A 23911-nucleotide genomic window follows, 5' to 3' on the forward strand; every position below is an offset into this window, starting at 1 on the left:
CTGACCGTTATCAGCCAGCATGTTTGTGAGAAATTCAGATGTATCTGACAATGTATTTTATTTAATTTGTCTTAATTATACAGAGAGCCATCTCTACTCCACAGTCTTACACCAGTTAAATTATTTTCTTTCTCTGTCAATTTTAATTTCTCTTTCATTTCAGCTATCTTGTTTTGTTTGTTTGTTGTTTAACGCCGCAATCAGCAATATTCCAGCTGTATGACGGTGGTCGGTAAATAGAGTCTGGACCAGACAATCCAGTGATTGACATCATGAGCCTCGATCCACGCAAACGGGATACGATGACATGCAACTTAGTCAGCGAGCCTGACCACCCGATCCCGTTAGTCGCGACAAGCATAGTTGCCCTTTCGATGAGAACGGAGGACCTCTAAACAGATCCTTGAATCCCGCGTGCCAAAAGGGGGTTGGCAGCCTCATTATCGAGACTTTTTTTTTAATAAACTAGACTTGAAGTTGAGAATCTTCTGTATGCACAGTTTATGTAAGCCCTGAAATAATTGAGTCCTCATTAAAAAAAACGAATATAAAACACGTTGATACTCACCACCACGTTATTATATACACCATTGTTATATGAAAACAGGATAGATTATATAAAAGAAGTTGTCTTAGTCATGAAAAATGAGAAACAAATTTAAAAAATTAATCATCAGAGGCGGGTCCAGTTTTTCTCAAACGGTGTGTATGTGTGTGTGTGTGTGTGTGTGTGGGGGGGGGGGTTAACCCCCTGAAACCCGCCTCTGAATCCACCGCCGTCATTTTCTGTCAAAATCTGGCATAAGTTGATTCACAAAAAATGTTTTAGGTTAAATATTTGTGAATTTGGAGTACATTATGAGATAAATTATAATTTCATTTTTAGTGTGATATTGTCAGTTTTAGTTCATTTATTTGTTTTTAAGTAAATATATTTTATTCTTCGTTTGTGTGTCTCTCTCTTATACATATATATACCCATTTTATTTAGATATGTCAGTATAGCGTTTAACACCAGATTGTGTTCCCTTGTGTTCCCCATCTTCTCGAGGCAAGGGCGTTAACTGACTATAAAAGTCCAGTTACCACCCTCGCCGAACTAGGCTGAAATTCCGGAGTTACATTTTGCTGGACGAGTCTATTCATAGTCCAATCAAAATCGCGTGACGGACTAGACATCCCCTTCGCAAACGACATGGATTTCAACGCAGATTTCGGTCGAATGCAGGGTTTGCAAAGCATATTTACATCCAACAGGGCGTCGACAGATATTTTGCAAATCTTTTCATGTTTATAATGAAGGTACTCAAGTGATTTGACGCACCTCGCGAAGAAAGACCCATTTTATTTCAATATAAATCTTGTTTGTTTGTTGTTTAACGCCGCACTCAGCAACGTTAAACAACAAACAAACAAGATCTATATTGAAATTAAACGGGTCTTACCACGCGAAGTGCGTCAAATAGATCTTGATATCGATCAGATAAGATATGATATGAGAGGTGGAATCTGATTGGCCAGTGGGAGGGACACGGAAGGGACATACCTCTTAAAGCCACTGGTGGCGCTACGATCGAGCCTGGATATTCCAGCCTAGTTCAGCAAGTGTGGAAACTGGACTTTTATAGACAGTTAACGCCCTTGCCTCGGGAAGATGAGTCTTTCCCTGTTGACATGAGACTGATCGTTTTCACTTGGTAGATCTTACTCGCTTTCCTCGCTGCTGTCAAGACTATTTTGACAACCACTGGCTCATATCGATATGGATGAATGTGTGCAAGGTCATTGAGCGAAAATTCAGCTTTTTTTATCTACAGTATTGTCAGGTGATGCCATGGCGAACGCTACCAAACACTATCAAGAAACTGATCGTCTGCAAGTCCAATCTCCACTATGACGTCACGTGACGACAACTCTGCTAATTAACTCTCGGTAGTTTCCGGAAGACATTTTTTGTCACAAATATTGCCATTAGAATTGTTTTCTTCAAGATACTTGTATTAATATGCTTTATAAATTATTCAATCCCCTGTTTCAAGTTTACTGTTAATCTCCTTTAAGCTAGGGTAATGAGTCAATCCAGTTAGCCAACACTTCACAGAACCATGGGCGCTATGACAAATAATGGAAAATAATTACCGGGGTAGTGCTGGTTTACCAAGTGACGCGCACCCAACACCCAATCGTTTACCTTTATGCACTTGACCGAAACTCGAAATAAGAGTTGTACAGACTTTGCTGAAATTACATTGGATTAATTCGTTGAATTGGCTGGTTTTATGCCGCGTTCAGCAATATTCCAGCTATATGACGGCGGTCTGTAAATAATCGAGTCTGGACCAGACAAATTCAGTGATTGATATCATGAGCATCGATCAACGCAATTGGGATCGATGACATCCATCAACCAAGTCAGCGAGCCTGACCACCCGATCCCGTTAGTCGCGTGGGTTGCTGAAGACCTATTCTATCCCGGATCTTCAGGGGTATAATGGGTTGGAAGAGATACCCTATAGTATAATACCCATACCCTAGTCTGGGCCAGTTAATGCCAGATATGCCCGGTAAACTGTATCTTGTTACCGTTTAGCGCTTGTCAGACACTGGTTTCAATTTACTTGGCACCATGTGAAATAGCTGCACATCATACATATCATATATCCTGTTAGTCGCCTCTTACGAAAAGCATGGTAACCTTTTACGGCAAGCATGGGTTGCTGAAGACCTTTTCCCATGTGTAGACAATCAAAGATGTTAAATAATAATAGTGTTTCTTAAAATGTCTTGATGATTGATCTGCATACACTCTGAATTGCCCATCTTCTTAAAGCTAATAATACTTTGTATACACAAATGAACATGCAGGGAATCTTATCTGGACTCATTGATATATGAAGTTATATTGAGCAGATGGAATACACAGAGAGAGAGGGAATTTGTTTATTAGGGTCTCACCCGCCACAATCATGATATAAAGAACAGCGGTACAACCATACAAGACATATATAATGTCAAAGCCACTCTTTTGGGTTATGCAAGACCTTTCTTTTAACACATCTGTATACACACGACATACATACACACTTACCCTACATATAGCACCAACACTACATACATACATACTCTACACATACATATACCTCCCACACTACATATACCACACACGACATACATACACACACACTACACATACATATGCCCCCTACACTAAATACATATACACACTGGGCTAGGGTATACACACATATATACACTAATATAATATATATACATATAATTATATACCCACAGCCCCATCCCACCCAGACACACCCATACCTACATACACCACAATTTACACATGCACTATACACACATATGTATACACACACATTCAATGATCCATACTTACATACACCAACATCCACACACACATACACACCGTTCCCATCCATACACATACTAACACACAACAATACAATGCACCCATACATGCATGCATACAGCCATCTCAGAGGTCAGAGGCCCATGGATGCCTCAAAGGATCGACTGATTGTGTGTTGACTGATTCATCATTTATAATGTTTATCAGTTCTAATGAATAAATTAGAGAGTTTTCTCACACTCATTGCACCTATCGGGCGGTCGGGTAGCCTAGTGGTTAAAGCGTTCGCTCGTCACGCCGAAGACCCGGGTTCGATTCCCGACATGGGTACAATGTGTGAAGCCCATTTGTGGTGTCCCCCGCCGTGATATTGCTGGAATATTGCTAAAAGCGGCGTAAAACCTTACTCACTCACTCACTCACTCACTCACTCATTGCACCTATCACATTTCAAGCCACATAATTCAATCAATTCATTCCACTGTGAGTCCTCATGTGTTTCTGCAGGTCACCTGGCCTTGTAAATTTATTCCCACATGCACCACACTGATAAGGTGTGACTCCATTGTGGGTCCTCATGTGTGACTGCAGATCACATGACTGTTTAAATCCTTTCCCACACTCACCACACTGGCAAGGCGCGACTGCATTGTGGGTCCTCGTGTGTTTTTGCAGATCACATGACAGTGTAAACGTTTTCTCACATGCACCACACTGATAAGGTGTGACTCCATTGTGGGTCCTCGTGTGTTTTTGCAGATCACATGACAGTGTAAACGTTTTCTCACATGCACCACACTGATAAGGTGTGACTCCATTGTGGGTCCTCGTGTGTTTTTGCAGATCACATGACAGTGTAAACGTTTTCTCACATGCACCACACTGATAAGGTGTGACTCCATTGTGGGTCCTCATGTGTGACTGCAGGCCACCTGACTGTTTAAATCCTTTCCCACACTCACCACACTGATAAGGTGTGACTCCATTGTGGGTCCTCATGTGTAACTGCAGGCCACCTGACTGTTTAAATCCTTTCCCACACTCACCACACTGATAAGGTGTGACTCCATTGTGGGTCCTCATGTGTGTCTGCAGGTGATGTGACCGTGTAAATTCTTTACCACATTCAACACACTGATGAGGCTTGACCCCACCGTGAATCCTCATGTGTTTCTGCAGGTTGGCTGACATAGTAAATGCTTTCTCACATTCACCACATTGATAAGGCTTGTCTCCAGTATGAATCCGCATGTGTGTCTGAAGGTGATGTGACCGTGTAAATCCTTTACCACATTCAACACACTGATAAGGCTTGACCCCACTGTGAATCTTCATATGTTCCTGCAGGTTATGGGAGTGTGTAAATCCTATCCCACATTCACCACACTCATAAGGCTTGACTCCACTGTGAATCCTCATGTGTGACTTCAGGCCACCTGACTCTGCAAATCCTTTCCCACATTCAACACACTGATGAGGTTTGATTCTACTGTGAATACTCATGTGTGACCTCAGGCGATCTGTCCGTGAAAATCCTTTCCCACATTCAACACACTGATAAGGCTTCACTCCACTGTGAATCATCATGTGTGTCTTCAGGCGTTCCGACCGTGTAAATCCTTTCCCACATTTATTACACTGATAAGGCATGACTCCATTATGAATCATCATGTGTGACTGCAGGCGATCTGACCGTGTAAATCCTTTCCCACATTCAACACATTGAAATGGCGTGACTCCACTATGAATCATCATGTGTTTCTGCAGATCACCTGACCGTCTAAATCTTTTCCCACATTCAATACACTGATGAGGCTTGACTCCACTGTGAATCATCATGTGTGTCTGCAGGTGATGTAACCGGGTAAATCCTTTCCCACATTCACCACACTGATGAGGCTTGATTCCACTGTGAATCCTCATGTGTGTATTCAGACTACCTGATTGTGTAAATATTTTCTCGCAAACACTACACTTATGAGCATGCTTTGCTGAACCAGTATCTTTGTCTTTGTGTTTCTTGAAATCACCTGTTTCCAGCAAATCTCCCTCACAGTCCGTGATTACACGTGTTTCAGTGACAGGTTCTTCCTTCAGATCACCTGTTTCCACCAATGCTCTCTCGCAGTCCATGACTACACCTGTGTCAGTGACAGGTTCTTTCTGGAGATCACCTGTCTCCACCAATTCTCTCTCGCAGTCCATGACTACACCTGTGTCAGTGACAGGTTCTTTCTGGAGATCACCTGTCTCCACCAATGCTCTCTCGCAGTCCATGACTACACCTGTGTCAGTGACAGGTTCTTTCTGGAGATCACCTGTCTCCACCAATGCTCTCTCGCAGTCCATGACTACACCTGTGTCAGTGACAGGTTCTTTCTTGAGATCACCCATTTCCAGCAATTCCCTCTAGCAGTCCATGATTACATATGTTTGAGTGACAGAACCAGGAATCTGTGGTTGGTTTCATGTTTCCATTAATTACCTTGTGAATGTTAAGGTGTTCACTGAAAGCATAAAGGAGTTGTCACTTCCTTCATCATGTTAATGCATTTCCTAAAGATGTTTCCAAAAGAACACCTAGGGCTTGGACAATTCACAATTTGAATACACAATGCCATTTAGAAAGTGGACAAATGTAACAAATGTTATATTTGGGATAACACTTTCTCAGATTCTCTTACTTTTTTGGTCCCAGACGGGACTCAATCCAAAAAAGTACGAGAATCTGAATTTTACTAAGAAAGTGTTATCCCAAATATAACATTTTTTAAATTCACAATTTGATTATAAGATATGTATCATGATAAAATACTTGATACTGCAAATGTTTTCCCCTCACTCAACATGCAGATAATTTCATAGCACAGTGATTTTCCACCTCAAGAAGGTAACATGCCAATAGTGAGATGTGCAATAATCATTTCAGTAACCTCACATTGAAGTGTCTTCAGCATGTTCAGTTTATTAATTGCCGTACCATGATTTTTGTGATGTTGTTTAAGAGGAATGGCTATTGCATGATCCTGTGCAAAAAGGAATCCACATGAATGTGTTGCATTTTATGTACAAATGATACATGCTATCTTTATTGTTACCACATTTAACCCTGACAGTTTTACAAGTCCCTAAACACATAACTGAAATTAATCCATTGTCTTCCAAATTGTTACATCTATTAATGATTAATTATATTATTTAATATTATACATGAAACTAATGCAAAATACATGGATTTTCATATGGATAAAATCCAGAGGCCAAATATCAGAATCAATGACCGACCCTCCCATAAAACACCAAGAGCACCTTAAGAATTCAGCACCACAACTTCTTGTGATGCCACAATTGATTAATTTCAATTTTTAACAATGAATGTCATTGCAAAACTGGGGTGGACTAAATTCAGAAAATGAGGCATCAAAGATGCTAAAATAAGGATGATACTAGCGACATTTCATTGTGGTTGATCAGTTCTATGTATGATCTATACAATTTCGTAACAATGACGAGCTGCAAGAAATATTAACGCACATATCGATGTTGAAAATGGGTGTGTCACTGTTTACATTTTGCCTATGCAATGACGACTTTTGTGTCTTGAAACAGCTGAAATATTGTCTTCTTTCACCAAAAGTAACAATGGGCATTAATCTTGTGATGTAAATAGTATGACTCTATATCATCGCAGTATCGGTAAATCTCATCATCCACACCCCCTGTCAACTGTTTACTTATGCAAATCTAAGCACAATATTTCAGTGCTTTGTCAAATAAAGGATTCATTGAGGTATGTCACGTCTACTAGTAAGTATTCACCTTAATGTTTTTATGATAGTTTCTGGAATGTTTTTGAAGTGGAATTACCCCTACCTCCAGTGGTAATTGATTAGGAAAGAACCCCTTTCTTTTGACGAAGTGCCTTGAGTGAGTGAGTGAGTATGGTTTTACGCTGCTTTTAGCAATATTCCAGCAATATCACAGCGGGGGACACCAGAAATGGGCTTCACACATTGTACCCATGTCGGGACTCGAACCCGGGTCTTCAGCGTGACGTGCGAACGCTTTAACCACTAGGCTACCCGACCGCCCCCGAAGTGCCTTGACCCAACCTAAGCCGTATACGTATTGATCATGCATAATCCAAATCGGGAAGTGATGTAAGCCACATAATCCACACACACGACAAAATAGCCATACTGCGATAATATAGAGTTGCCCATCCTTGAGTTGCTTATGACAGGTACTTGTTCACCGAACCCAGTAAAGAAAATCTGTACCAATCAATCCTAATTGATGCCACAAAAGAACAAGAAACATTTCCCATATTTAATAGGCTAGTAAGCACGCACCATTATGATCCATTATAAATTAACAACCGCGATAATATAGTGTACCATCTAGGGTTGGGACAAGTTCATATTTACTACCTGGGTACCCACCCACCTATTACCCGACCCTACCCGGGTACCCGCTGTAGGTCTCAAGAGATAGGTACAAAAATGTCTGATTGGGAATAGTTTGACTGTAGCCCTGGACAAAATGTATTTAGATACACATATAAAACGATCTGGTCATGCATACACTGAAGTTGACTGAAGTTTTATCTTTATTCAAACATATAAACGTCTGGGTGCACAGTCAGAAAGAAATACCAACATTAGTGACTTGTGGTGTAACACTATTGTTGAAGATCATTTTTGTCATTAAACAATATATCACATGACCAACCATGGGTTCGGGTAGTTCTGTGGGTACCTGGATCCTTCTCAGTACCCACCCGGCCCGAGTGCCCGAGTTACCCGTCCCAGCCCTAGTACCATCCTACTAATAACTTATGGTATTCATGAAAAGGCCAAGAAAATGTTGAAACCACCTGTTCTGGCGTCTTTTTACAGTAAGTACAACAACTGTTGAGTGCCCACCATTGTTCTTGCCATGGTTGCGGCACAGGAACTCGGTATTGGTCTGTATAGCAGACTATATAACTATATATAGACTTATATAACTATAGCAGCCTTGTTCCAAGGCTGTGCTGAAATTGATGTGTAGTAATGTGTATCTCCTTGACAAGTCTAGATATGTGGACAGTCTGGGGACTCAAGTCTCTTACAGGGACAACTTGTTCTTATTATAAACATAATAAAGATCTTATGATTTAAACTAATAATTCTTGCCTTAGAGACATGTGCAAGGCTACCACTATAGTATTATAAAGTAGAGATTAGGAGCGTCACTCGCCATCTTGACGATTTTGTTTACATCGCCATCCAACGTAAGTGTCAAACACACTTCTGACAGTAGATCGATAGACAATATAATTCTACACATGTACAAGTCATTTAAATTCGATTAATGTCCGTCCCTTACTTACCGAAATATTAAAATCATATTTCGCGAGATTTCAAAACAAGTCTCCGAAGGCGAGCGGAAGTAGATTTCATTCGCGGGCAGAATTGAACGAGTCACCTGATTGGCTGAAAATTAGCAGTGAAACAAAGCGCGAAATTTGATTTAAAGAAATAAACGACGAGTGGGAGTTGTTTATCGTACATTAAAACATTGGAGGGAGAATAAACCAAGATGGACGCAGCCTTGAGTGTTTTATCCTCCCTGCAGTGTTTCACTGTACGATAAACAACGATCACGAGTCGTTTATTTCTTATGAGATATCAACATTATTTGGGATGATGATGATGATGATGATGATGAAACCTATGATTGTGGGTTCGAATCCCGGTTCGCCCCGATTATGTTTCTAGGTTTGTAAGCACCATACCCGTGCTCGTGGGTTTCACCGAAGTTGTAAACGTCTGAGACCTGCATCACTTCGGGCTTTCCTCCCACATTAAGCTGACACGCCGCGATATAACAGGAATACTGTTAAAAGCGGCGTAAACCAAACCCACTCACTCACTTAAATATTGATGACTCCCTCAATCCGACCTCGGCAATGTAGAACAAGTCCATTTTATGCACAGGTGGACATTTCCCGCATAGAGAGGCAACAGATAATTTCGTCACAGTTTAATATTTAAAGTAAATATATTTTCCATTTTGCAATATACTTGTAATCTAATAGCACAGAAATCCGTTACGGGATAGTAAATAATACAGTAAATCATATTATAGACAATATATACCCCAATGTTTATACCAGAGGTAATCTAATTGCACAGAAACTCGTTACGGACTAGTAAATTATAGAGTAAATTATATTGTTAGCATATATACCCCTATATCTGTATGAGAGGTATTCTTATTGCACAGAAAGTCGTTACGGAATAGTAAATTATAGAGTAAATTATATTGTTAACATATATACCCCTATATCTGTATGAGAGGTAATCTTATTGCACAGAAACTCGTTACGGACTAGTAAATTATAGAGTAAATTATATTGTTAACATATATACCCCTATATCTGTATGAGAGGTAATCTTATTGCACAGAAACTCGTTATGGGCTACTAAATTATAGAGTAAATTATATTATCAACAATATACCATTATATTTATATGAGAGGCATTTTGAAAAAAAGGGGCCTGGTTTTAAAAGTAACATTTAAATTAAGCCTCACATTTTCATTACGTAAAATACACCATTACAGGGCCATATACTCATCAAAAAAAGAAACGCAAGAGTGATTTTAGTTGTATAATTTATATACAATTAAATCATCAACAGATGGTAATCGATTGTTCAAAATTGTCACACATCATTGTCATTGACCCAGGTTCCGTATAGCACGCATGCACGGAACAGTTAATTTTCAAGATGAAAGTCACCCGTTCTCAATATCTTGTATGACAACCATTAGAGTCCAAAACTGACTGGCATCGTCGTTCCATAGATGCAACCAGCTCCCGAATTGCGGCCTGGGGAATGTTCCCGTTAGTGTTCGATTAGGTTTAAATCTGGAGACCTGAAGGGCCATAGCAGGACCTGGATTTTGTAATTCCTGAAAGAGGCTGTTGTCAGAGGCCAGGCGTTGTCTTGTTGGAAAATCACGTTCGCTTCTTGCTTAATGGGCCATACTCAGTTACCTTGACACCAATAACGTTGCAGCCGACGACGCGGGTCCGTCAGAATGACCCCTCGAACTGGTCGTCTAGCGCTAATACCTTCTGCGCGTAAACGGTTCCTCACTGTCTGGGCTGATATCCTGCCCAATCCCGGTATTGCTGTAGTTGTAGGGGAGGGAGAGGTGGCTATTTCGAACGGATCGTGGAAGGACACGTGTTGTCCTGTGTGTCTGATAACGGTTCCACTGTCTTGTAACGGTGCATAGTTCTACGTTGAAAAACCTGTCAACAGCTGAAGATGATTCTCTTGTTTGCAGTCTGCCCATGACGTTGTTGGGTTGGGCTACTGTCAGTCGTGGCATGTTTTCGTGGTTTACTTGCTGTAAGTTTGTGATCCTTTGCAAATGAAAACCCAACAAGGGATGTTGCACGTGCATGTCATGTTGGTGTGTTTCGGCGCCAGGCTCTCATGTACTTGTGTTTTCCATCTTTTCACCAAATTTCTGCAGTAGCTCATTCTTTCCACACAAATCAGTCCCAATCCATGCAGAAATTACCAATATCATTTTTGGTATTAATTTTGTTTGGATGTCGGCAACGCTGTCAGATATTTACAATTTTACTACTATGGCGTTTCTTTTGCGTATATGAACATCATAGGCCATCCCCAATCCCAACATCTGCTGTTGTAATAATAGCAATGTAAACATATCTATATTTCTACCAATGGCCGTTATTGTGATTTTACAATAAATCAATGTTCAGTTTCAAACTGAAATCTACTTACGCTCGCCTTTCGTGACATTTTTCCATTTGGCGAAATAAAATTTTGGTACGTAAGGTACATTAATCGAATAGTAGGCGACTTGTACATGTGCAGAAATAGGTTGTCTATCCATGTACGGTCAGATGTGTTTGACAACAAGCTTTTCATAAACAAAGTGGGGGCACGGGTGGCCCAGTCGTCTAAGGCGCCGCGATTCGCTGTGCAGAGTTGCGTCCCTTGGGCACGCCAGTAACCTATGATTGTGGGTTCGAATCCTGGATCGCCCTGATTATGTTTCTAGGTTTGTCAGCACCATACCAGTGCTCGTGGATTTCACCGAAGTGGTAAACGCCTGATACCTGCATCGCTTCGGGCTTTCCTCCCACATTAAGCTGGCACTCCGTGATATAACTTGAATAATGTTAAAACAGGCGTAAAAACAAACCCACTCACTCACTCACAAGCAAATTAACCTGGATGTAAATAAAACCGCTTAGAGTGACTATACTTACATACAAAGGCCCTGATGGCCTAGTGGTTAAAGTGTTCACTCAAGTGTTCAAATACGCGGGTCGATTTCCCATATGGTACAATGCATGAAGCCCATTTCTGGTGTCCCCTGCCGTGATATAGCTATGAGCAGGGCAAAACAATACTCTCTCGCTCACCTACATACATAGAGTGTATATATTTATTTGATGACCAATAAGGTGTACTCCTTGAGGCAGGCGCAGCCTACCCTGGTTCCCGGATCATCCGTGTGTTGGCTAGGAGAGTATCAGCCAAGGGTCACTGAAGTCACAGAGTAATTGGTCTCTCTGTCAGACTCCGAACTGTCTCCATCAGCATCCACGTTGTTTGTTTGTTTGTTGTTTAACGCCACACTCAGCAATATTTCAGCTATATGACAGGGGCCTGTAAATAATCGAGTCTGGACCAGATAAGCCAGTGATTGACATCATGAGCATCGATCTACCGCAATTGGGATCGATGACATGAATCAACCAAGTCAGCGAGCCTGACCACCAAATCCTGTTAGTCGCCCGAGAATGATCAAAGTGTGAGTGTGGTTTTACACCTGTCGTAAGCACCATTCTGGCAATCTGATCACAACAGGCGACACTTGAAATGGGTCTCACACATTGTACAAATGCGGGAGTCGAAGGCGACCTACAGCGTGACTTGTGAAGCCTTGAACCATAAGGCTCAAATTCTCTTCTCTCATGTGTCAAGGCTAGCACCCAATATCCACTTATCACTATAAAAGGCCTGTAGGTATGGAAGAGTTCAAAGGAGTTTCAGCAGAACGCGTGGTAAACACAGCAGGTCACTCTTTGTTTGTTTGATGTTTTAGGAGAGGATCAGCCAAGGGTCATTGAAGTCCACAGCAATTGGTCTATCTGTCTATCAGGGGCACGGGTGTCCCAGTCGTCTAAGGCGCCGCGATTCGCTGTGCAGAGTTGCGTCCCTTGGGCACGCCAGAAACCTATGATTGTGGGTTCGAATCCCGGTTCGCCCCGATTATGTTTCTAGGTTTGTCGGCACCATACCCGTGTTCGTGGGTTTCACCGAAGTGGTAAACGTCTGAGACCTGCATCACTTCGGGCTTTCCTCCCACATTAAGCTGACACGCCGTGACGAACTGGAATACTGTTAAAAGCGGCGTTAAACCAAACTCACTCACTCACTCACTCACTATCTGTCTATCAGACTCTGAACTGTCTTCTTCAGCATCCATGTTGTTTGTTTCTTTCTTTGCTTGTTGTTTAATGCCGCACTCAGCAACATTCCAGCTATATGACAGTGGTCTGTAAATAATCAAGTCTGGAACAGACAGTCCAGTGAATGACATCATGAGCATCGATCAAAGCAACTAGGATTGATGACATGCACAACCAAGTCAGCGCGCCTGACAACTACACCTACTAATCCAAAAGTTCATGGTCATCCCAGGTGGTGATGAAATCAGGGGTCATTATATGATGTGACACACCTTCATAGACTAACGCTTAGTCTCTAATATATGATTTTCATAGAAACAAACAAGCACATTTAACTGAAAAGGAGCCCCAATGAGATGGAGCCTGTGGCAAATCTAGACTTGCTTAATGTATAGCTATATCACTACAGCAAGCTGGTAAGGGATGGGCAGAGAGGAAAAAATATGGTTCGGGGACTGTGAGACAGACTAATGCCTCCAGTACAACAGTACGTTGGGTAAAACTCTGTGTATATACATATATAACTCGTCTGTCATCAGTTGATAGAGTTTGTTTATTAGGGTCTCATCCATCACATCCATGACATAAAGTACAGTGGAATTGGGATTATGAGGGACCTTTATTGTAACACATCCTTATACAATACGTAGTCAGTCATCCATACACTCATCCAAAAAGAAACATTAATATCCACACATCTATGCATGCCCACATGCCTTACACAACATATATATATCCCATACACTACAAACATGCACACACTACACATACATATACAAACTCCCATACACTTCATAAAATACACACACACTACACATACACATACCACCCTTACTACATACACACACACCCTAGATGTACATCTACCCACTATACTACACACCTATACCTGCATGCATACAACACAGCCATACCTGCATGCATACAACACGCCCATACCTGAATGCATACAACACACCCATACCTGCATGCATACAACACACCCATACCTGCATGCATACAACACACCCATACCTGCATGCATACAACACAACCATACCTGCATGCATACAACACACCCATACCTGCATGCATACAACACAACCATACCTGCATGCATACAACACACCCATACCTGCATGCATACAACACACCCATACCTGCATGCATACAACACAACCATACCTGCATGCATACAACACAACCATACCTGCATGCATACTACATACCCATACCTGCATGCATACAACACAACCATACCTGCATGCATACAACACACCCATACCTGCATGCATACAACACACCCATACCTGCATGCATACAACACAACCATACCTGCATACATACAACACACCCATACCTGCATGCATACAACACAACCATACCTGCATGCATACAACACACCCATACCTGCATGCATACAACACACCCATACCTGCATGCATACAACACACCCATACCTGCATGCATACAACACACCCATACCTGCATGCATACTACACAACCATACCTGCATGCATACAACACAACCATACCTGCATGCATACTACACACCCATACCTGCATGCATACAACACACCCATACCTGCATGCATACAACACACCCATACCTGCATACATACAACACACCCATACCTGCATGCATACAACACAACCATACCTGCATACAACACACCCATACCTGCATACAACACACCCATACCTGCATGCATACAACACACCCATACCTGCATGCATACAACACACCCATACCTGCATGCATACAACACACCCATACCTGCATGCATACAACACACCCATACCTGCATGCATACAACACAGCCATACCTGCATGCATACAAACCACCCATACCTGCATGCATACAACACACCCATACCTGCATGCATACAACACACCCATACCTGCATGCATACAACACACCCATACCTGCATGCATACAACACACCCATTCCTGCATACTACACACCCATACCTGCATACTACACACCCATACCTGCATGCATACAACACAACCATACCTGCATGCATACAACACACCCATTCCTGCATGCATACAACACACCCATACCTGCATGCATACAACACACCCATTCCTGCATACTACACACCCATACCTGCATACTACACACCCATACCTGCATGCATACTACACACCCATACCTGCATGCATACAACACACCCATTCCTGCATGCATACAACACACCCATACCTGCATGCATACAACACAACCATACCTGCATGCATACAACACAACCATACCTGCATGCATACAACACAACCATACCTGCATGCATACAACACGCCCATACCTGCATGCATACAACACAGCCATACCTGCAGGCATACAACACAACCATACCTGCATGCATACAACACACCCATACCTGCATGCATACAACACACCCATTCCTGCATGCATACAACACACCCATACCTGCATGCATACAACACACCCATACCTGCATGCATACAACACAACCATACCTGCATGCATACAACACAACCATACCTGCATGCATACAACACGCCCATACCTGCATGCATACAACACACCCATACCTGCATTGTCTCTCGGACCCAAAGGCCCATGCATGGCTCAAAGGATTAACTGATAATATGTTGATTGATTTATCATTTATCAGTTCTAACATGTCTAATGAATACATTAGAAAATGTTCTCACACTCATCATGCTCATCACACCTGTGACATTTTAAGCCACTGAATTCAATCAATTCATTCCACTATGAATCCTCATATGTGACTTCAGGCCACCAGACTGTGCAAATCCTTTCCCACATTCAACACACTGATAAGGTTTCACTCCACTGTGAATCATCATGTGTTTCTGAAGGCTACCCGACTGTGCAAATCCTTTCCCACATGCATCACACTGATAAGGCTTGATTCCACTGTGAATCCTCATGTGTGACAGCAGGCGATCTGACCGAGTAAATCCTTTCCCACATTCAACACAGTGATAAGGTTTGATTCCACTGTGAATTGTCATGTGTTCCTGCAGGTTACTTGAGTGTGCAAATCCTTTCCCACATGCATCACACTGATAAGGCTTGATTCCATTGTGAATCCTCATGTGTGACTTCAGGCCATCTGACTGTTTAAATCCTTTCCCACATTCATTACACTGATAAGGTTTGACTCCGCTGTGAATCTTCATGTGTCTCTGCAGGCGATCTGACCGTGTAAATCCTTTCCCACATTCAACACACTGATAAGGCTTGACTCCACTGTGAATCCTCATGTGTTTCTGCCGAGTACCTGATAGAGCAAATCCTTTACCACATTCAACACACTGATAAGGTTTGACTCCAATGTGAATCCTCATGTGTGTCTGAAGGTCACCTGACCGTCTAAATCCTTTCCCACATTCACCACATTGATAAGGCTTCACTTCACAGTGAATCCTCATGTGTTTCTGCAGGTTACTTGAGTGTGTAAATACTTTCCTACATTCAAAACACTGATAAGGCTTGACTCCACTGTGACTTATCGTGTGTGACTTCAGGTCATGTGACCGTGTAAATTCTTTCCCACATTCAACACACTGATAAGGCTTGACTCCACTGTGAATCCTCATGTGTTTCTGCAGGTTACTTGACTGAGTAAACATTTTCCCACATGCATCACACTGATAAGGCTTGACTCCACTGTGAATCCTCATGTGTTTCTGCAGAGTACCCGATAGTGCAAATCCTTTCCCACATTCAACACACTGATGAGGTTTGACTCCACTGTGAATTCGCATGTGTTCCTGCAGGTTACTTGAGTGTGTAAATTCTTTCCCACATTCACCGCACTGATAAGGCTTGACTCCACTGTGAATCCTCATGTGTGTCTGTAGAGTATGTGATAGTGTAAATGTTTTCTCACACACACTACACTTATCATGCTTATATGACTGCTTTGCTGAACCACTATCTTTGTGTTTCTTGAAATAACCTGTCTCCACCAATTCTCTCTCACAGTCGTTGAATACACCTGTGTCAGTGACAGATTCTTTCTTGAGATCACCTGTTTCCAGCAATTCCCTCTCACAGTCAGTGAAAACACATGTTTCAGTGACAGGTTCTCTCTTGAGATCACCTGTTTCCAGCAATTCTCTCTCGCAGTTCATGATTACATCTGTGTCAGTGACAGGTGCTTTCTGGAGATCACCTGTTTCCAGCAATTCTCTCTCGCAGTTCATGATTACATCTGTGTCAGTGACAGGTGCTTTGTGGAGATCACCTGTTTCCAGCAGTTCTCTCTCGCAGTTCATGATTACATCTGTGTCAGTGACAGGTGCTTTGTGGAGATCACCTGTTTCCAGCAATTCTCTCTCGCAGTTCATGATTACACCTGTGTCAGTGACAGGTTCTTTCTGGAGATCACCTGTTTCCAGCAATTCTCTCTCGCAGTTCATGATTACACCTGTGTCAGTGACAGGTTCTTTCTGGAGATAACCTGTTTCCAGCAATTCTCTCTCGCAGTTCATGATTACACCTGTGTCAGTGACAGGTTCTTTCTGGAGATCACCTGTTTCCAGCAATTCTCTCTCGCAGTTCATGATTACACCTGTGTCAGTAACAGAGGAAGGATTCTGTGGTTGGTTTCATGTTTCCATTAATTACCTTGTGAATGTTAAGGTGTTCACTGAAAACATAACAGAGTTGTCACTTCCTTCATCATGTTAATGCATTTCCTTAAGATGTTTCTACCAGAAAATCAATAACCAGGGCTGGGACCACACACTATCTGATAATATGATTTGTATCATGATAAAATACCTGAAACTGTAAAAGTTCTCCCAACAGTCAACACACAGATGATATCATAGCACAGTGATTTTTCATATCCAGTAGGTATCATGCTAGTTTTTAAGGGCAATGGTTTTTGCATGATCCTTCGGAATGGAAAAAAATTGCTGAAACAAAGATGATGATAATGACATTTCATTAATTTGGTTGTTCAGTTCTGTGTATACGATTTCATGATAACAATGTGCCACCACGACCACTTGAGTTAACTCATTTTTTTAAAGTCCTAATGTTACTTGTATATTGAAGAAGGCTGTTTCTTCAATTGTAATATCTTAATTCAGTTATAAAGGATTTTAAGTAAATTTCTTATCCATTTCAATCTTAGATAAAGGATACCAGCTCACAGACTACTGAAGCTTTTGCTCACAAGCACAACAAGTCACTAATGTTCCCATTTCTTTCTGACTATGCACCCATTCCTTCTGACTTGTATATGTTTAAACAAAGATAAAACTTCAAGCAGTAAACTTTAGTGTATGCATGACCACGTGTATCTAAATAGAAAATACATTTTGAGAGGGCAAACTTTTCCCAATCGGACAGTTTGTACCTATCTTTCGAGACCTACAGCGGGTACCCGGTAGGGTCGGTACCCGGGTAGTTAATTTGAACTCGTCCCAGCCCTACCTATAGCGCTACTGGTGTTATCAATGGGGAAAAGGCCAAGGGAGTTTTGTAACCACCCATTCTAACGTCTTTCTACATTAATACATCAACTGTTGATAAAGTGTCCGTCATGTTTCTTGACATGGTGGCGCAACAGGAACTCGTTATTGGTCATTAATAAAAATATATACGATTATGTAAGAAGAGAACGTCACTGGCCATCTTGTCGGTTTTGTTTGACTTCCAGGTCGGTTTGTTAATGAAAAGCTTATTGTCAAACACACGTCTGACAGTAGATCGATAGACATCATATTTGTACACATGTACAAGTCATCTTAATTCGATTATTGTCACTTACTCACCAAATTATCGAAATCACATTTCCCAAATATGGAAAAACCTTACCAAAGGCGAGCGGAAGTAGATTTCATTCGCGTGCAGAATTGAATGAGTCGCCTAAATGGCTGAAAATACGCAGTTGGCTCACCAAACATAATAGCGCGAAATTTGAAGACTGATGTTGTGGGTACTTCTGAAAAAGATATTTTGACAGCAGAAACTACATAATTATAACAGATAATTTCTACACAGTTCTAATATGCTATGTAAACATAGTTTTCATTTGGCAATATACTTGTAATCTAACAGAAACTCGTTATGGGCAAGGTAAAGTAACAACAATTAATATATGCCCCAAACAATTCGATAATAGGCCCATATTAATACATTTGTATATACTGAACCGTAAAAGAAACGTCACCCCAAGTAACATTGTATGAAAAGTTGTCATTTAAATATCTGGGTAATTTTTGTCAAAGTTTCTAAAATTTAACATTACCTTGTCTGGAAAAATGAAATTTGATGATAAAAAAACAAAGCAGATGACAATAAAACCGGTCCACATGAGGACCATATACAGGCTCCAGCAACGGTACCAGACCAGACCACCAACACTATAGATGACCGACCACGTAGTGGAAGAACTGGGGTCACCCTTCGACGTCAGGATCGTCAGATTGTGCGACAGCATCTTCAAGATCGCTTTGTTACTGCTGCGGAAACTGCTCGACAGACCAAGGGGACACACCAGCGACACATTAGTGCGGACACCGTGCGTCGACGATTGACGAGCAAACACCTCCACCGTCACAGGCTACACCGAGGACCCATTCTGACACCGCGTCATCGCCGGGACCGTCTTCAGTGGGCAACACAGCACCAGCATTGGCACCACCAGCAGTGGAGAAGAGTCCTCTTCTCAGACGAGAGCCGTTACTGTATCTCAACGACAGATGGCAGAAAGAGAGAGTCTGACAACGCCGTGGGGAACGTTATTCGGATGCTTGTGTTGTTGAGAGAGACTCGTGGGGTGGTCCCAGCATCATGGTGTGGGGTGGAATTGGTTTTGCACAGAGGGTCGGCCCTGTGGTCTTCCAGAACATCGGTCAAGGGAGTGGCAATAGTGTCACAGCAGCTCGGTACATTGATCAAGTCTTGAGACCACACGCCATACCTCATTTGGCACGTCGCCGCAACCACAAGTATCAGCATGATAACGCACGAGCCCACACTGCTAGAGCAACAAGAGACTTCCTCCAGCAGAATGGCATCAGAACCATGCAGTGGCCTACCGTCAGTCCTGATTTAAATTGAGCTCCTGTGGGACGAGATTCAAAGACGGCTGATTGACGTCCGACCAAGGCCGACAACTGCAGCTGAACTGCGCCAGGCGTTCCTCAGAGGGTGGGCTCAAGTCGCCTCATCCATTTCATGTATCGACGTTGCACGGCAGTCATCAATGCACATTGCGGACACACGTGATACTCACTTGTATTGCCATTTTCTCAGAGACAAGTGTTGTGTTTCACTTTAAGGATATTTGACACTTTTATTTTAACCTTGATGATCAGTTTTTTCACGTTTCATCTTTTTAATGTCTCAGTATGTTTACAGTGTTTGGACAACTAAGGTTTCTCATATATCTACCCATGGTGACGTTTCTTTTGCGGTTCAGCAATATATTGTCTGAGCTTGGCCACATAAGTTTTCTGATTAAAAATGAATAAAGAATTGGTTTAAGTCACGCATTATATTCATTATTAAGGCCACAGTAATCAATTTGTGAAGAGGTGAAGGTGAGGTGAAATGGGGTTTAACGTCGCGTCCAAGATTATTGCACTTATATAGCGACGTGCATGCACGTGTGTGTATGTGTATGGCTGCTTGTACTAGTCCGGACTGATGCCGATTTATAGTGTTTGCTCACTGAGATACCATGCCGCAGTTTAACATGAATACCCAACTCAGACACAGTATACTGACTCCGAGCCGACCAGTCCTTGTTTTAGCCCCTTAATGCCGAGCGCCAGACAGGGTAACAACAAGTACCATCTTTTAACGTCTTTTGGATCGAACCCCGGACCTCCCGCTCTCCGATCGGACGCTCTACCATTAGACCACGGAGGCGGTCACAATTTGTGAAGAATAAGGACATGAACGATAACTATAGTAAAGGCGATTCGATACAGCGTGTCATTCAAAGTTATGTATTCAACTTAATTATTTGGACAATTCAAGTATACAACAAAAGTTCCTGTGACACCAATATGTAAGTGTATTTTTCAAACAAGTAAAGTTTGGTTTTCAAAATTGTAGTACATGTATGGAATCACAAAAACGCCACTGCTACAGAAAAGCATGCATTCCATGCAAAAGTTGACTTTTATGTAAGCCCCATGCATTTTACTACCCAAGAATGGGTATAAAACATGTACGTTAACGGGATTCCATATGCATTGTTTAGCATCGTGCTGACAACAACTACTCAGAAAAACAACAAAATTACGCAATTATTCAACATTACGAAATGCCACGCCTGTCCGAAAATGGGCGTCTGCGAGCCATTGGTATGCTTGAAGCAGGATCGAGTCAACGTGATGTTGCAAGACAATTTAACGTCCACAGAAATACCATTTGGTGTTTATGGCAACGTTGGCAACAGACGAATGCAGTCAGAGACAATCCTCGGAGTGGCAGGCCACGCGTAACCAATAATCGACAAGACAACTGGATTCGAACAACACACCCACGAAATCGATTCCAGCCAGCAACAGTTACTGCAAAAAGCATCCCTGGCCTTCGACGAATATCTTCACAAACCGTACGTCGTCGCCTAAGATGTGCGGGGATTGTCGCCAAAAGACCCACCAGACGTCCCATTTTGACAGGAAACCACCACCAAGCACGTCTACAGTGGGGCAGACAGCGTCAGTATGGCAAATGAAACCATTTGAACACTTACAGGAGTCTTTTATCTGTTGCAAACCGAAATAGTTTCAGATTTGGTAAAAAACATAACTTTGCATTAAATCTTATTCAATGTCACAGGAACTTTTGTTGTTTAGTATATTTTGGAAAACAGTGGTACGGTTTTAAATTTAACATTAAATTATCCTCACCTTTACATAACGTAAAGTACACCATTATAGCATAATACGAACATACTACGCACACCACAATCCCAGCATCTGCCGTTATAACAGAAATATGAACTGATCTATATTTCTACCGATGACGGTTGTTGTGGTTTTGCAATAAATCATTGTTCATATTTAGCCTAACTTAAGCCAATTGACGATTATTTTAGATATTGGTAAGAATTAGTTAATTTGTAATTGATAAGACATTTAACTATACCTTTCTCAAAAGCAAAAGATAAGAAAACAAGCGTGAAATACGCACATCCCCCGCCAATATGACATGTCGGGTGTGTGCAATGCATTAGCTTCTGTGAACTATGTTCACTGGGCCTTTTTGTAAATAAATATAGTACGTTTTTCAAAATCTGCTCCGGAAACGAGGACTACCTCCATTTTCAGTCTAAATCAAAGTCGTTGCCATGGAAACTCGAAAAATAACTTTTTAAAAAAATCCCAAACTATCCAAAGGAACCAGTTCACCACTAGACCTATCAATGTGCAAAATATGGTGAAGAAAAATGGTACGGTTTTCAAGATCTGCTCCGGAAACGAGGACTACCGCCATTTTCAGTCTAAATTAAAGTCGTTGCCATGGAAACTAAAAAAATATTGTTTTTAAAAATGCCAAACTATCAAAAGGCACCAGTTTACCACTAGATCTATCTATGTGCCAAGTTTGGTGAAGAAATATGGTACGGTTTTGAAGATCTGCTCCGGAAACGAGGACTACCGCCATTTTCAGTCTAAATTAAAGTCGTTGCCATGGAAACTAAAAAAATATTGTTTTTAAAAATGCCAAACTATCAAAAGGCACCAGTTCACCACTAGACCTATCTATGTGCCAAGTATGACGAAGAAATATGGTACGGTTTTCAAGATCTGCTCCGGAAACGAGGACTACTGCCATTTTCAGTCTAAATCAAAGTTGTTCCCATGGAAACTCGAAAAATAACTTTTTTAAAAATGCCAAACTATCAAAAGGCACCAGTTTACCACTAGATCTATCTATGTGCCAAGTTTGGTGAAGAAATATGGTACGGTTTTTAAGATCTGCTCCGGAAACGAGGACTACCGCCATTTTCAGTCTAAATCAAAGTCGTTGCCATAGAAACTCAAAAAATAACTTTTTTTAAAAATCCCAAACTATCAAAAGGCACCAGTTCACCACTAGACCTATCTATGTGCCAAGTATGGTGAAGAAATATGGTACGGTTTTCAAGATCTGCTCCGGAAACGAAATGTGACGGACGGACGGACGGAAGGATGGCCGGACGGAAGGACGGCACCCATTCCTATATCCCCCTTCCACTTCGTGGCTGGGGATAATAAGTCACTAGCATGTTTGTTGGTTTTTTAACTTCTAAATAAAACAAAACTGCAGGATAATAGAAGTTAATATACAATGTTGGCCAAATATCTGGAATCTGGATTCTATGTAACGGCCAAACTGTCTATGTGGTTACGCCCGGATTATTGTTTGGTTTGCCATGTTCCGCTAATTACCTCCGGGGAGGCGACTCTTCAGGAGACTGGATATGGGCCATGTGTGTTACCATCTTCCCGAGGCAAGGGAGTTAACTGACCATAAACGTCCAGTTTCAACCCATGCCGAAAAGGTTGGAATTTCGTGGCTCGATCGTAGTGCCACCAATGGCTATTATGAGCTATGCCCTTTCCATGTCCTTTCAACTGACCAGTCCGATTCCAAAGTGCACCAAGAATTTTAGCAACTTGATTAAAAACATGAAAAGATTTGGAAAATATCAGTCGACACACGTCCTGTAAATCCTGCAATCGATCGAAATCTGAAGTTTACAAACAGGATGGCGATTTCGTTTCGCGTTTTTGATTGGGCTATGCATAGACTCGTTAGTCCAATCAAAAAGTAACTTCATAATTCCAGCCCAGTTCGGCAAGGGTGGAAACTGAACTTTTATAGTCAGTTAATTCCCTTGCCTTGGGAAGATGGGTCTCTACCGAAATAATATTAAGTTCAAAAGAAACTTTCAAGGTAACAAACAATGAGAACTTCTACGGCTCAAATTAACTTCTTTTGCTAGATTATTTATCTGTGTTGGATTGTATTGGACCGCTTTTGTATGTGTTTTCTTTTCAGTCACTCGTCCTAACTGTTCTGTTGGAGTCTTGTC

The 23911-nt window shown here is 41.7% G+C and overlaps 2 protein-coding genes across 2 annotated transcripts; both read right to left on the minus strand.

Annotated features, from left to right (window-relative positions):
- Positions 1–3730: 3730 nt before the first annotated feature.
- LOC124110455 (gastrula zinc finger protein XlCGF57.1-like) lies at positions 3731–8878 on the minus strand. Its single transcript, XM_046469832.2, has 2 exons — positions 8739–8878; positions 3731–5871 (listed from the first exon to the last, which is right to left on the minus strand). Exon 2 carries the CDS (start codon positions 5756–5758, stop codon positions 3833–3835), a length of 1926 nt encoding a protein of 641 aa, XP_046325788.2. The 5' UTR covers positions 5759–5871; positions 8739–8878; the 3' UTR covers positions 3731–3832.
- Positions 8879–15522: 6644 nt separating this feature from the next.
- On the minus strand, positions 15523–17423 carry LOC125376224 (putative zinc finger protein 286B). The gene is made up of 3 exons (XM_048388186.1): positions 16817–17423; positions 15805–16051; positions 15523–15559 (listed from the first exon to the last, which is right to left on the minus strand). Exons 1-3 carry the CDS (start codon positions 17421–17423, stop codon positions 15523–15525), a joined length of 891 nt encoding a protein of 296 aa, XP_048244143.1.
- Between the last annotated feature and the right edge of the window lie 6488 nt (positions 17424–23911).

Source organism: Haliotis rufescens, unplaced genomic scaffold (assembly GCF_023055435.1).
Source record: "Haliotis rufescens isolate VD_foot unplaced genomic scaffold, xgHalRufe1.0.p SCAF_7, whole genome shotgun sequence".
Taxonomy (NCBI): Eukaryota; Metazoa; Mollusca; class Gastropoda; order Lepetellida; family Haliotidae; genus Haliotis; species Haliotis rufescens.